The sequence below is a fragment of the Scyliorhinus canicula genome, chromosome 3, assembly GCF_902713615.1.
Source record: "Scyliorhinus canicula chromosome 3, sScyCan1.1, whole genome shotgun sequence".
Taxonomy (NCBI): Eukaryota; Metazoa; Chordata; class Chondrichthyes; order Carcharhiniformes; family Scyliorhinidae; genus Scyliorhinus; species Scyliorhinus canicula.
In genome coordinates this window covers 97,184,238-97,200,642 of record NC_052148.1, presented here as the reverse complement: position 1 = coordinate 97,200,642, position 16,405 = coordinate 97,184,238, and the positions used below count along the sequence as shown (strand labels likewise).

Sequence of the window (16,405 nt, the reverse complement as noted above, 5' to 3'; positions counted from 1 at the left end):
TCCAGTGTAGGGTAATTGCCCAGGGGAAGTTTGCACTTCCTGGAAATTGCTGTATAAGCCTAACCTGGGAACTCCCAAAGGGGTAAACCCCAATATGATGTCAGGGAACTCGGAAGTTGCAGTCCAATAGACTGTTTTGAACTAACTTTATACAAAAGTAAGTACTGTAGCTACTTTTATGCCCTTTTTCGATGGAAATATCAAGGATAATCAGTGGTCATTCACATTCCCTTATCTTAGGCCCTTCCCTTTGCCGTAGATGGTTTGTTTGTCGTTTGTTTTGCTTTTATAGCTTTGTGGGGTCCCTCTGGCCCCTGTGTCGGTCTCTACCTGGGTTCCCTCCTAGCGTTTCCTTGGGTCTCTCCTCCTCCCCCAACCCCCACCATTCCTGTCTGCTTTATGTGGCCCTGGTGGTTCCCATGCGTCCCATCCACCCAACCCCTTCCCCGTTCTATCCATTTTTGGCTACAAACAGGTACATGTCCCCGCAGTTCCCTTTTTCCATACTGTCCTGGTCCAGTAGCTCCTCCGACATTGTGTCTCTCGGGACTATAGAGTACCTAGTCATCTGCTTGCGGAGAAAGTTTTTGACTTGTTAATGTCGGAGCTCCTGTCCGTTCAGTAGTTCCAGTCTCTCAGTCAGCTCTTCGACGGTCACAAGTGTGTCTCGTGTGTAGAAATCCATGACCACTAGTGTCCACCCCGTCCTGTCTCCACCACTTAAAGGTGGCGTCTAGCATAACTGGTGGGAACCTGTGGTTGGCGCAGATGGGAGCCTTGGTGACACCTCGGTTAAACCAAAGTGTTGTCTCATCTGATTGCAGGTTCTAATGTTGCTACTACCAGTGGGCAGGATGTGTATTTTACCGGCGGGGATGGGAGCGCTGTCGTGGCGAGGGCTTGAAGGGTCATTCCCTTGCAGGAGGACTCCTCCATTCTCACCCATTCCATGCTCGGTTCCCTTACCCATCTTCTCACTCTCTCGGTTGGTTGGTTGCCCAGTGGTAGTCCAGTGGTAGCACTGCAAGTTCAAGAGGGCCAGGGCCCATGCTTCTTCTCCTCTGCAATGTTGTCTTAGGGATTCTTGGATTTCTACCCCTTTTCACTTCTTTGCTTTCTTCCCCCGTCCCCCTCTTAATCACCTGCACCCTCCCCACCAGGGAAAACGGGAGTGCATCCCATCTCTGTGGGTCCATTTTAACTTCCTCTGCCAGACAGGTCAGATTACATTTGTGGATCCGTGTCCAGTTGTGGGCTATCTAGATCCCCATGGAGCGGAATTTGTTTCAGGCTATTTTAAATGGGAGACCTTCCAGCTCTGATCTCCCCCATTCGGGTTCATTAGGAAAACCTCACTTTTGTCCAGTTTGAGATTGTAGCCTGACGAGGCCCCGAACTCTTCCAGGAGCTTCATGGTTTCTTTCATGCCATTCTGTGGATCCAAAATGCAGAAAAGCAGATCATCCGCATAGTGAGACTCTGTGCTCTTTGCCTCCTCTTCAGATGCCCTTCCAGCCTCTCGCACCTCGCAGGGCGATCGCCAGGGGTTCAATTGCTGGGGCGAACAGGAGCGGGGACAGTGGGCATCCCTGCCTGGTGCCTCTATGCAACTGGAAGTATTCAGAGCTGGTGGTGTTGTTTCGAACGCTTGCCTTGGGGGCGTTGTACGGCAGCCATCTGATGTTCGCATTAAGCCATGTACCCTTGGAAAAGCCTGTCTGGTCCTCTGTGACCACCTCTGGTACACAGTTCTCCAGTTTCTTGGCCAGGACTTATGCAAGTATTTTTGCGTCCACATTGAGCAGCGACATGGGTCTGTATGATCTTGAAATGGGTGAGGCAGATCAGGAAATGCACCTGGGAAGGGGGTGAGCTGTGGGTATACCAGGACCTGGGTGTGGAGTTGGCGAAGAGGAGGGCCGAGTTTTGGAGAGGAGCCTTGTGATGATTGTAAAGTGTACGTGATAGGTAGTTTGAGGTGGATATCGACGGGGAGCAGCAATGGTGAGCGTGCCTTTTGTTTTTCTATGTTTGTTGGTAGTGGGGTGGATCAGGGTAGTGGTGGACAGGTGAAGGGTAGTCTGAGGCCTCGGGTGGGGGCCACCATGCTAGCTGGGCGGGCTAGTTAACAGGAGTGAGGTGGGGTTGTCAGGAGGAAGAATTGGGGGGGGGGGGGGGGGGGTGCAGTTGGGAAAGGAGAGATGGTTGCGGACATCCAAGGGTGGGCCTCAAGGGGTGTGTGGCTGATCAGCAGGGGAGGGGGACAGGGAGCCTCCTGACCAGACTGGTCACATGGAACGCGAGGGGGCTGAATCGGCCAGTTAAACAGGCGCATGTGATCACGCAACTGATTCTGAAGGCAGACATGGTGTTTTCACAGGAGATGGGCCTGAAGCTGGGGGATCAGACGAAACTGAAGAAAGGATGGGTGGGGCAGGTGTTCCACTCAGGGCGAGATATGAAGATGAAGAGAGTGGCAGTGTTGGTCAACAAGAGGTGGCATTTGAGAGGGGAACATTGTGGCCGATCCAGAGGATATGAGATGGTCATTGGGAAGGTGGTAGTCCTGGTAAAACTTTATGCCCCAACTGAGACACCGTGGATTTTATGAGGCGTGTTTTGGGAAGATTCCGGACCTGGACACACATTAGTTGATTATGGGGGGTGATTTGAAGATGGTTCTGGGCCCAGGTCGGGACAGGTCAAGTCCCAAGTTGTTGAGGGTGTCAGCAGTGGCTAAGAAACTGATGGGGTTCAAGGAGCGCATTGCAGGGAGAGGGGCACTATGTGGAGTTGAACCACATGGGGGAGGTCTCAGCCACCACGCTGCGGGATGCACTCAAGGCTGCAGTTAGAAAGGAGTTTATTTTGTTTCGGGTGCACAGAGAGAGGGTGGAGTGGGAGAAGAGCACAAGGCTGAGATATCGAGGGTGGACAGGAGGTACTCCATGGCGCCGGAGGAGAGGCAGAGGCTCCAGATGGAGTTTGGGTTAGTGTCTACAGGGAAGGCGGTGGGGCAGTTGCGGAGTGCAATAGAGGGACGGTGTATGAGTATGGGGAGAAGGCAAGTAGGATGCTGGCCCATCAGTTGAGGAAGCAAGCAACACCGAGGGAAATTGGTCGACTGAGGGACAAGAAGGGTAAGATGGTGGTTGACCCGGAGGACGTGCATGGGGCATTTGAGACCTTTTTTAGGAGGCTCTAGAAGTCGGAGCCCCTGATGGGGGAAAGAGGGAATGCGGCAGTTCTGGATGGGGTTGGAATTTCATACAGTGGAGTTGGGGACCCCGAATGGGTCGAGGGAGGTGATGGATGCGATGTAGGCAGGGTAGGCTCCGGGCTGGACGGGTTCCCAGTTAAGTTTGATAAAAAGTTTGGGGTGAAGCTGAGGGCATTGCTGGTGAGGACGTATAATGAGGCGAGGGATTTTTGGGGGGGGGGGGGGGGGGGGGGGGGGAGAGAGAGAGAGAGAGAGACCCAAATCTGTGTGGGTCGCACTACCTGATATTACTGTTGAATGTTGATGCCAAGCAATTGGTGAATGTGCTTGTATCACAGATTGACGACAATGTGCAGAGAGTGATAGGGGAGGCCCAGACAGGTTTTCCGCGGATGTGCGGAGGTTATTTAGCGTGATTATGATAACCTTGGAGGGGCAGGAGGTAGAGGTAGTGGTGGCGATGGGTACAGAGAATTTTTTTAATCGGGTGGAGTGGGCGTATTTGTTTGAAGTGCTGGGGTGTTTTGGGTTCGGGCGGCGGTTTGCGGATTCAGTCCGGATGCTGTACAAGGTGCCGGTGGTGAATGTATGGACGAACCAAGTCAGTTTGGGGTACTTTGGGTTACAGCGTGGGACGAGGCAGGGGTGCCCGCTCTCCCGGTTGCTCTTTCGCTTTGCCAATAGAGCCATTGGCAATGATGTTTAGGGCATGGAGAGGGATTTATAGGGGGTTACCGAGCAAAGGATTTTGTTATATGCAGACGACTTCTTATATATTTTGAACTTGCAGCATTGCGGGGTGGGTAGGGGGGTGGATTATGGAGACCTTGGGGGAATTTGGCCGGTTTTCGGGATATAAATTGAACATGGGAAAGAATGAGGTGTTTCTGATCAATGCCAGAGGGCACAAAAGGAGATTAGCGGAGTTGCCATTTAGGGTGGTGGGGACAGGCTTCAGGTACTTAGGCATTCAAATGGCATGGAGGCTGGGCCGAATTGCACAGACTGAACTTGGCTCAATTAGTGGAGGGCGATGAAGGCTAATTTTAAGAGGTGGGGTGTTTTGCCGCCGTCACTGGCTGGACGGCTGCAGACGAAGAAAATAACGGTGCTGCCTAAGTTTCTCTTTGTGTTTTAGAATATCATGAGCTTTGTCCCAAAGTCTTTCTTAAGGAAAGTCAATGAGCTGATCGAGGTTTGTGTGAGCGGGGAAGGCCCCATGCATGCGGTGGACATTTCTGGAATGGGGGTGAGGGGGGAAGCTGGTGTTGCCGAATGACTGGGCAGCAAATATTGCGATGGTGAGGAACTTGGCTGTGAAGAGAGGTTGATCCGAGGGCGGTTCGAGTTGGCGTCATGTAGGGGAACGAGTTTGAGGGCTTTGTTGTTGACGCCTTTGCTTGACCTATAGCAATTTACTTTCCAAGAGTGTTAAGTCGTTGCACAGAACTGAGAGCATAAATGGAACTTAAAAGATTAAAACACATTAAAAACAGAACTATTAAAAAAAAAATTAAATTATAAAAATTATACCTCCTTTAAAGAGTTTGGTGATGAACTGAAGGTCTGAGGTACAGGTTTTAGGAGAGCATTGAAACTGACAAACGGAGTCCCATGTTTGTTCTCTTTTGCCGAGCCTTTCCACTGGGCAGGCTAAGTAAAACAAATCAATAGTGAGTGTTACACAATTACAAGTAGAATCATTGAAACAGATCAATCCAAATAGAAGGGGCAAGGGTGCAGGACGAAAATTGAAAGAGTGCAAGAAAGGAGAGAAAGAGAGATATGCACACAGGGTTTCTGTTCCTATGTAGATTAAATGCTTTTAAATAATTAATGGCTACATTTAATATCAAGGGATTCACAGAACAAAACTGCATAACTCAGGTGTGTTGCGGTCATTATTCAAATCACCATGCTAAATTTCAGTTTTGTATTTGTTGACAAAACATGCAGACAAATTTGATTTTTCTCAAACCAAAATTTCCCATGATATAATTACATTTGCATGCTTCAGCATCTATGGTGGAAGGGAGGGAAACACGAAAGGTATAATATGGGCAATATTTTCCAATGGGATGCAGTATTAAAGGTAATAAACCAGAATCTCACATTGTACTTGCATCTTGTATTTTTATTAGTTCCCAAATGAAGAAGGGAGATTACAAATCCAGTGATGCCACTTCTGCCAGCAACTAACGAACATGAATTATTGAAAGTCTGTTATCTATTCAAGTATATCAAGTCACCATCGTCTCCAAGTTCCCCTCCAAGTCATACACCATTCTTGGATATATATCAATCACTCTTTATCATCCAGTCTCAATTTTGGAACTTGCCAACAGCAGCACTGTGACAGCACCTTCACCACTTGGACTGCAGCAACTCAAAAAGACAACACAACACCACCTTCTCAAAAGGCAATAAATACTGGTCTTGCTCACAACACCCACATTCCATGAGTCCATAACAAATAGAACAAAGAATAACAATGCTACTTGCAAAAAATAATGTAAGTGACTGTATTCTCAAATTGGATATCTCTCACACCTAACACAAAATGCACACGTCCAATTGTTTAAAATGCACGGAGGGTTTCTCCCTCTACCATCCTTTCTGGCAGGAAGTTCCAAACACTCGTTATGCTCTCGGTGAAATAATTTATCTTCAATCCCCTTTAATCCTTCTGCCAATTACTTTAGATCTAATGTTAGCTGGTTATTGGCCTGTCTGAAACAGAAATAGGTACTCAATATTGACTCTATCTAGGCCACTCATAGTTTTAGACACTTCAATTAAGTCTGCTGCCGTTAGCCTCCGTTTCAAAGAAAACAACACCAGCCCATCTAAAATAAAAATGAAATGCTGGAAAAACTCAACAGGTCTGGCAGCATCTGTGGAGAGAGAAGCAGAACTAATGTTTCATGTCTAAAATGACTCCTTTTTAAAATAAATTTAGAGTACCCAATTTTTTTTCCCCAATTAAGGGGCAATTTAGTGTGGCCAATCCACCTTACACTGCACATCTTTTTGGGTTGTGGGGATGAGACCAACGGGGAGAATGTGCAAACTCCACACAGACAGTGACCCAGGGCCAGGATCGAATCTGGGACTTCAGCGTCACGAGGCTGCAGTGCTAACCACTGTGCCACAGTGCTGCTCTTAAAATGACTCTTCTTCAGAAGTGGAGAGGGGTAGGAACGTGATGGGTCTTCTGTTGTTCAAAAGGCAAGGGATGGGGCGAGTGGAGCAAAACAAAAACTAGCTAATTGGGAGCAGGAGTTAGTTGAAATGTCTGTATTATGGAACACTAGGCAAAGGAAGTCGTAATGACAGTAACAAAAGATGAAGATGATAAAGAGAAATCCCGTCAATGAGAAGAGTAGAACTTCAAAGGAGGCATTCCTGGAAGAGAAGTGGCAGTGAATTAAACACTGAAATTAAAGCAAAATACTGCTTAAAAAAATAAAACAGACATTCTAAAACCTGAAGCAGGTCTGAATGCATTTGTGGGGAGTGAAACAGAGTAAACCGGTTCAATATGGCACCTCTTGGGAAGTGAAGAGAGGTAGGAATGTGATGGGTTTTATTTTATCGTTTAATTCACTGCTACCTCTTCCAGGAATAATTACCTTCTCTTCTCTGCGACAGGATTTAGATTGTCTTTCATCTTGTTACTATCATTACCACTCCCTTTGCTTTGTGTTCAATAACATTTTTGTCATTTAATCTCTCCTGCCTGCCCTCCAACCCATCTCTGAACTTCTCTTTTGCGTCACCTCCCCCACCCCTTTTTCAAGAGCACGACAACCCATCACATCTTTCCGCACACTGGCTACAAAGCATGTACTCTTTCTCTCTCTCTCTCTTTCTCTCCCCCCCCCCCCCCCCCCCCCCCCCCCCCCCCTCACTATCTCTCTGCAGTAAAGTATTCCACAGATTCACTGCCCTCAAGAAGAAATTCCTCCCGATCTCGGTCTTAAATGGATGGCCTCTTACTTTTAGAGCATGCCCTCTGGTTCTAGACAAGGGAAAACAACTTCTCAGCATCTATCTCGTCAAGCCCCCTGAGAATCCTATATGTCTCAATAAGTGCACCTCACATTCTGCTGAATTCCAATGAGTACAACCCCAACCTACTCAACCTCACCTCAAGAAAATTCCTCCATACCCAGGATACTGTTCAAACTCTCAGCCAGTGTTCAGGTCCCTCCAATTTTCCTCGAACCTCACGGCATGCAGGTAGATTTCCCTCTGGTTATTCTCCAGCCTCTCAATGAACCTGAATCGCATTTCCATTGTGGTGGACATTTCAGCCCTCCCGACTGAATCCATTACTGTTGCATGTGGACGTCACCTCTCCCCATCGCGAGACACGGTCACGTACAGAACAGAACCACCCCCAGGAGAGCTTCAAGTACCTTCCCCTTCCTTATCTTTTCCCCACCTAAAGGCTGAAGCTGCCCCAGTAACACACCTACATCCCAGTACTAAGCAAGACAAGCCCATCAACACCAACTGTAAGATAGTAGCACAACGACAGAAAACTGGGCAGAATTGAGGATGATGAAAAGTGGCTTCAACGTGATTTAGTCAAGTTGAGTGAGTGGCTAAACAGGTGGCAGATGCAGTATCGTGCACTAAATATGAAGTTATATGCTTCGATGTACAAAGTGTGGATGTTCACAGGGATCTGGAGTGTTCTTGTACACCAGTCAATGAAAGGGAAGCAGGGGCAGCAAGCAATTAGGAAGGTATGTGGTATGTTGGACTTCATTGTAAGAGGGTGCGAGCTCAGAAGTAGAGATGTCTTACTGCAGTTATACAAGATCTTGGCGAGACCACACCTGGAGTATTGCTTGCAGTTCTGGTCTTCCTACCAAAGAAAGTATATACTTGCCAAAGAGGGAGCGCAGCAGAGGTTCACTAGGCTGATACAGGGGTTGGCGGGACTGTGCTATAAAGGAGGATTGGTTTGACTGTGCCTGTTTTCACTAGAGTTCAGATGGAAGAGAGAGGATCAAATTGAAACATTTAAAATTCCAACAGTTCGACAGACTAGATGTAGGGAGGATGTTTTCGCTGGTTGAGGAATGTAGAACCAGGGGACAAAGTCTCAGGATACAGGAATTCAGGATATGACTGATACAGGGTGGAGTATTTACGACTGAGATGAGGAAAATTTTGGATAATGAACCTGTGGATTCTCTACCACAGAAGGCAGTGGAGGCCAAGTCACTGAATGTATTCAAGAAAGAGATTAATCAATTTTTAGATCTTAATGGCATCAAGGGGGAAAAGAGGGATAAAGCAGGAACATAGCATTGGGATTGGGGTTGAGCTATGATCACATTGAGCAGGCTCGAAGGGCCAAATAGACGATTTCTACATTGCTAATGAACACATCCCTGCACACCAAGCTGTGCCTTATCCGCAGGCACAATTAAGCACACCCTGGAGTGCCATGGATCGACCAGTATCATGGCCTAGAAATCCCCAGGATGCCTTAAATCTCTCACCCTGATTAGGATGTTACAAAGCCTCAGGGCTGCCTTTAATCTCTTAATCTGAATTCTTGGCCCCAGACCAGGGACTACCACTGCCTTTCAATGAGCTGTCCCATTCCTTCATGACTGAGCACAACACAGTCTCACTTTCCCACCACTATGCCCACCCCTACCTCCATGTGTCTCTATGTAACCCATCCCTCTTGTGCCACACTAACACAACCACACCTCCCTCATCCCCCCACCCCCCTCTCTCCATTCTAGAATGTGTGTGAATCCCTTTCCTTTCATACTTTCTGATTCCCACCCACCCTATTCTGCATTTCAGTCTTCCATGTCAGGCTCCAGCTTCCCCACCCTCTGTCTGCCATCGCCCCCAGCCCCATTGACACTCATGTCTCTGTTCACCGTCTCCCTCCCACCACCCCAACCCAGGTCATAGTGCTGATCTGTTTCAGAGTCCTGCCTGAGAGCTGTTGAAAACATGGAATGCTATCGCCCCGGAGTACATAGATACCCATCGTGTACAGACCAACCCTACCAACAACGAGGCATTACACTGCCATTACTGGGATACTGGAGCAGCACTGTTGCAGGTAGGCTTTGAATGATGAACTCGTTTTGAAGTCGTGAGCGAAGAGGCGGCTGCACACCACTAATTTCAGAATATGGATTTAGACCAGTCTGATTTCCTGCTGGGGAACAGGATTCTGGCAAGTAGCATTTGTAAAGAGCACTCGCATGCTAATGGCATTCCCGACAAGGATCAGTGGGAAATCCGACCTGTGTGAAGTGGGGAGGGGAAAATTCCAAACTAATTTCCAGCCAGCGGAAATCTGATTTTTAGCCCCTCTCCGAATTTTCCACTCCTGCCTGCCACAAAACCCGCCACTAGCAGGATCAGAAAATTCCACCCTGGTTTCTTTCTCCACAGATGCTGCCAGACTGGTTCAGTTTTTCCCATTTCTGTTTTAATTTCAGATCATCAGCATTCACATATTTTACATTCATGTCGGAAGTGGAAATGGCTGCATACATTTCAAATAAAAAATGTTAGGAACTTCTCATAAAATAAATTAAACTAGGATTGATTATAAACCACTGAGATAATGTCTCAATTTACCTTTGTTGGAGGACCAGCAGTCTTCGGTACCAATCCCTTATATACACTGGGTCCTGTTCCATTCTTCACAGGCTGGGGGTGAGATCCCCCTGACAGAGGGTATCCTGGTAGTATTGGTTCTTCTTTGAGGACCTTCTTAATGACCAGCATTTTGGACGTTCTCGATTTTGGATTTGGAGGATTTTCTAAACCACAGAAAGAAAATTACATGTAAACTTGCAGATTATCGATCTATGGAGTTACTGATTGTTCAAATTACAGGATTTGTAGCGTTCAAATCACAGAGTTTGTAAAAATAAAAACAAGCCATATCATAGAACTACAGATAAAAATATTTCTTTGCGCTTTTAGAAAGAGATTTGGAAGAGCTGGCAAAGTTGGAGAACGAATGAAGTGCAATACCATAATGAATGAAATTTCTTGAAACCACTGAGCTGAGCATGGAAAAAGCAAGGAGGTAGTGAATGGCTCTGGATCAAGATTGAGAGGAGAAAAAAAAAAGGAACTAGTGATTAGGGTAGTTTAATATCCCGTATTCAGAGCATCTTTTTATTCTACACGCTGATCCGAACATCACATTTGTATTCATGTAGCAAATATCAAGGCACTTCACAGTAATTTCATTGCAGTGTAATGCAAGCCTACTTGTGACATTAACAAAGATTATCACTGTCAAATAAAATTTGGCACAGCGGCGCACACAGATATCAGGACTGATGAGCTTAAAAATAGTTGCTTCTAAAGAGTTTCTTAAAGAGAGAGGGCGAGAGAAACAGAAGGAATTTGATAGCACAGGGTCAATGCAGCTAAAAGCAGTCACCAATGGTGACTTGATTAAAATAGAGGATGCACTAGACATGGAGCAGAATTAAGCCATTTGGTCCATCAAGTCTGGTCCGCCATTCAATCATAGCTGATATATTTCTCACCCCATTCTCCTGCCTTCTCCCCATAACCCCTGATCCCTTTATTAATCAAGAACCTATCTCTCTCTGTCTTAAAGACACTCGGTGATTTGTCCTTCAGAGCCTTCTGCGGCAAAGAATTCCACAGACTCAGCACGCTCTGGCTGAAGAACATAGAACATAGAACGATACAGCGCAGTACAGGCCCTTCGGCCCACGATGTTGCACCGACATGGGAAGTCAAAAACTAAAGGCCATCTAACCTACACTATGCCATTATCATCCATATGCTTATCCAATAAACTTTTAAATGCCCTCAATGTTGGCGAGTTCACTACTGTTGCAGGTAGGGCATTCCACGGCCTCACCACTCTTTGCGTAAAAAACCTACCTCTGACGTCTGTCCTATATCTATTACCCCTCAATTTAAGGCTATGTCCCCTCGTGCTAGCCACCTCCATCCGCGGGAGAAGGCTCTCGCTGTCCACCCTATCTAACCCTCTGATCATTTTGTATGCCTCTATTAAGTCACCTCTTAACCTTCTTCTCTCTAACGAAAACAACCTCAAGTCCATCAGCCTTTCCTCATAAGATTTTCCCTCCAAACCAGGCAACATCCTGGTAAATCTCCTCTGCACCCGTTCCAAAGCTTCCACGTCTTTCCTATAATGAGGCGACCAGAACTGTACGCAATACTCCAAATGCGGCCGTACCAGAGTTTTGTACAGCTGCAACATGACCTCATGGCTCTGGAACTCAATCCCTCTACCAATAAAGGCCAATACACCATAGGCCTTCTTCACAACCCTATCAACCTGGGTGGCAACTTTCAGGGATCTATGTACATGGACACCGAGATCCCTCTGCTCATCCACACTGCTAAGAATTTTACCATTAGCCAAATATTCCGCATTCCTGTTATTCTTTCCAAAAAGTGAATCACCTCACACTTCTCTACATTAAACTCCATTTGCCACCTCTCAGCCCAGCTCTGCAGCTTATCTATGTCCCTCTGTAACCTGCAACATCCTTCCACACTGTCTACAACTCCACCGACTTTAGTGTCGTCTGCAAATTTACTCACCCATCCTTCTGCGCCCTCCTCTAGGTCATTTATAAAAATGACAAACAGCAACGGCCCCAGAACAGATCCTTGTGGTACGCCACTCGTAACTGAACTCCATTCTGAACATTTCCCATCAACTACCACTCTCTGTCTTCTTTCAACTAGCCAATTTCTGATCCACATCTCTAAATCACCCTCAATCCCCAGCCTCCGTATTTTCTGCAATAGCCGACCGTGGGAAACATTATCAAACGCTTTACTGAAATCCATATACACCACATCAACTACTCTACCCTCGTCTACCTGTTCAGTCACCTTCTCAAAGAACTCGATAAGGTTTGTGAGGCATGACCCTTCACAAAACCATGCTGACTATCCCTAATCATATTATTCCTATCTAGATGATTATAAATCGTATCTTTTATAATCCTCTCCAAGACTTTACCCACCACAGACGTTAGGCTCACCGGCCTATAGTTACCGGGGTTATCTCTACTCCCCTTCTTGAACAAAGGGACCACATTTGCTACCCTCCAGTCCTCTGGCACTATTTCTGTAGCCAATGATGACCTAAAAATCAAAGCCAAAGGCTCAGCAATCGCTTCCCTGGCTTCCCAGAGAATCCTAGGATAAATCCCATCAGGCCCCGGGGACTTATCTATTTTCACCTTGTCCAGAATTGCCAACACTTCTTCCCTACGCACCTCAATGCCATCTATTTTAATAGCCTGGGTTTCAGCATTCTCCTCCACAATATTATCTTTTTCCTGAGTGAATACTGACGAAAAGTATTCATTTAGTATCTCGCTTATCTCCTCAGCCTCCACACACAACTTCCCACCACTGTCCTTGACTGGCCCTACTCTTACCCTTGTCATTCTTTTATTCCTGACATACCTATAGAAAGCTTTTGGGTTTTCCTTGATCCTACCTGCCAAAGACTTCTCATGTCCCCTCCTTGCTAGTCTTAGCTCTCTCTTTAGATCCTTCCTCGCTTCCTTGTAACTATCAAACGCCCCAACTGAAACTTCACGCCTCATCTTCACATAGGCCTCCTTCTTCCTCTTAACAAGAGATTCCACTTCTTTGGTAAACCACGGTTCCCTCGCTCGACCCCTTCCTCCCTGTCTGACTGGTACGTACTTATCAAGAACATGCAACAGCTGTTCCTTGAACAAGCTCCACATATCCAGTGTGCCCAACCCTTGCAGCCTACTTCTCCAACCTACACATCCTATGTCATGTCTAATGGCATCATAATTGCCCTTCCCCCAGCTATAACTCTTGCCCTGCGGGGTATACTTATCCCTTTCCATCACTAACGTAAAGGTCACCGAATTGTGGTCACTGTTTCCAAAGTGCTCACCTACCTCCAGATCTAACACCTGGCCTGGTTCATTACCCAAAACCAAATCCAATGTGGCCTCGCCTCTTGTTGGCCTGTCAACATATTGTGTCAGGAAACCCTCCTGCACACATTGTACAAAGAACAACCCATCTAATGTACTCGAACTATATCTTTTCCAGTCAATATTTGGAAAGTTAAAGTCTCCCATAACAACTACCCTGTTACTTTCGCTCTTTTCCAGAATCATCTTCGCCATCCTTTCCTCTACATCCCTAGAACTATTAGGTGGCCTATAGAAAACTCCCAACAAGGTGACCTCTCCTTTCCTGTTTCTAACCTCAGCCCATACTACCTCGGAAGAAGAGTCCCCATCTAGCATCCTTTCCGCCACCGTAATACTGTCCTTGACTAGCAGCGCCACACCTCCCCCTCTTTTGCCCCCTTCTCTGAGCTTACTAAAACACCTAAACCCCGGAACCTGCAACAACCATTCCTGTCACTGCTCTATCCATGTCTCTGAAATGGCCATAACATCGAAGTCCCAGGTACCAACCCATGCTGCCAGTTCTCCTACCTTATTTCGTATACTCCTGGCATTGAAGTAGACACACTTCAAACCACTTACCTGAACACCGAGACCCTCCTGCGAAGTCAAATCTGTGCTCCTGACCTCTATACTCTCAATCTCCCGTACCCCAAAACTACAATCCAGGTTCCCATGCCCCTGCTGAATTAGTTTAAACCCCCCCCAAAGAGCACTAACAAATCCCCCCCCCCCCCAGGATATTGGTGCCCCTCAGGTTCAGATGTAGACCATCCTGTTTATGGAGAAATTCCTCCTCATCTCTGTTTTAAAGGATCGTCCCTTTAGTCGGAGGTCGTAGCCTCGGGTTCTTATTTTTCCTACAAGTGGAAACATTATCTCCACGTCCACTCTATCTAGGCCTCGCAGTATCCTGCAAGTATCAACAAGATCCCCCTCATCCTTCTAAATTCCAACGAGTACAGATCCAGAGTCCTCAACTGATCATATGACAAGCTCTTCATTCCAGGGATCAATCTGGTGAACGTCCTCTGAACCCTTTCCAAAACCAGCATATCCTTCTGTAGATATGGGGCCAAAAACTGCTCACAATATTCCAAATGGGGTCTGACCAGGGCCCCATGCTCTTGTATTCCAACCCTCTCGACGAATGCTTACGTTGCATTTGTCTTCTTAACTAGCAAATGAACCTGCATGTTAACCTTAAGAGAATCTTGAACAAGGACATCCAAGTCCCTTTGTGCTTATGATTTCCTAAGCTTTTTCCGATTTAGAAAAGTCTGTACTTCCATTCTTCCTTCCAAAATGCAAAACCTCTCACTTTTCCACGTTGCATTCCATCTGCCACTTTTGCCCACTCTCCTAGCCCAAGTCCTTCTGCAGCCTGCTTGCTTCCTCAATATTACATGTCCCAGTGTACATCTTTCAATCATCTGCAAACTTAGCAACAGAGCCCTCAGTTCCTTCTTCCAGATCGTTAATGTATATTGTGAAAAGTTGTGGTCCCAACACTTACCCCCGAGGCACACCACTAGTCACCTTGATCTCCACTCTGTCTTCTGCCAGTCAGTCAATCCAGTATCTTGCCCTCTACACCATGGGCTCTTAACTTATTTAACAGCCTCCAATACAGCACCTTGTCAAAGGCCTTCTGGAAATCTAAATAGGTCACATCCACTGGTTCTCTTTTGTCTAACTTCCTTGTTACGTCCTCAAACCTCAAAAGAACTCTAACAGATTTGTCAGACACGGCCTCCCCTTGATGAAGCCGTGCTGACTCAGTCCGATTTTATCATGCACTTCCAAGTAACGGACACTGAAATTTTATCAATGACCAAAGTCGGGCTAACCAGCCTATAATTTCCCGTCTTCTGCCTCCTTCCCTTCTTAAACAGGAGTGTTACATTAGCCATTTTCCAGTCCTCTGGGACTGTCCCTGACTCCAGTGATTCCTGAAAGACCACGAATGCCTCCACAATCTCCTCAGCTATCTCCTTTAGAACCCTGGGGTGAAGTCCATCCGGTCCAGGTGTTTTATCCACTTTCAGACATTTTTAAGTTTCCCCAGAACCTTCTTCTTAGTGATGGCCACTATTTTGAAATAAAAATTGCTTATTGTCACCAGTAGGCTTCAAATGAAGTTACCATGAGAAGCCCCTAGTTGCCACATTCCAGCGCCTGTTCGGGGAGGCTGGTACGGGAATTGAACACACTCTGCTGGCCTTGTTCTGCTTTACAAGCCAGCTGTTTAACCCACTGTGCTAAACCAGCCCCTCTGCACCTGATTCTCCTGAAGTTCTGTATCCCACTGGTGTCTTCCACCATGAAGACTGATCCAAAGTAACCTCTTGCCATTTCTTTGGTTCCGATTACCACTTCTCCAGCCACATTTTCCAGTCATCCAATGTCTATTCTTGCCTCTCTCTTACCTTTTATATATTGAAAAAAAACTCTTTCTATATTTTATATTACTGTCTAACTTACACTCATATTTCATGTTTCATTTTCTCCCCCTCCCGCTATTGCTTTTTTAGTTGTCCTCTGTTTGCTTTGAAAGGCTTCCCAGTCCTATGTCTTCCCACTAATCTTCACCACTTTGTATTCTTTTTCTTTTATGCTGTCCTTGACTTCTCTCGTCAGCCATGGTTGCCTCGTCCTCCCCGTTTCCTCCTCCTTGGGATGAATTTCTGTTGTGCCTCCCGAATAACCCCCAAAAAACCTTGCCATTGCTGTTCCACTATCTTCCCTGCTGGGCTCCTTTTCCAATCAACTCTGGCCAGCTCCTCCCTCATGTCTTTGTAGTTATCCTTATTTAATTGCAATACCGTTACATCTGATTCTAGCTTCTCCCTCTCAAACTGCAGGAAGAATTCCATCATATTGTGGTCACGGCCCCCAAGGGTTCCTTCACCTTAACTTCCCTAATCAGGTCTGCCGCATTACACATCACCAAATCCAGAATTGCTTGTTCCCCAGTGGGCTCTTCCACAAGCTGCTCCAAAAAACATCTTGTAGACATTCGACAAATTCCTTTTCTTGGGATCCGTAACCAACCTGATTTTTCCAGTCCACCTGCATATTGAAGTCCCCCATGATTATTGTAATCTTGCCTTTCTTACATGACTTTTCAAATCCTGATTTATTTTCTGCCCCACATCCTGACTACTGCTAGGGGGGCTGGACATAACTTCAA

At 46.4% G+C, this 16,405-nt stretch overlaps 1 protein-coding gene across 1 annotated transcript in view; it reads right to left on the bottom strand.

Annotated features, from left to right (window-relative positions):
• Positions 1–16,405, bottom strand: part of LOC119962826 (vasculin-like) — a 115,606-nt gene that overhangs the window by 41,226 nt on the left and 57,975 nt on the right. Inside the window, exons 7-8 of the mRNA XM_038790957.1 lie at positions 9,851–10,035; positions 4,754–4,873 (exon numbers count right to left, since the gene is read on the bottom strand). Coding sequence (XP_038646885.1) covers positions 4,754–4,873; positions 9,851–10,035 — 305 coding nt within the window. The remainder of the gene's footprint in view (positions 1–4,753; positions 4,874–9,850; positions 10,036–16,405) is intronic.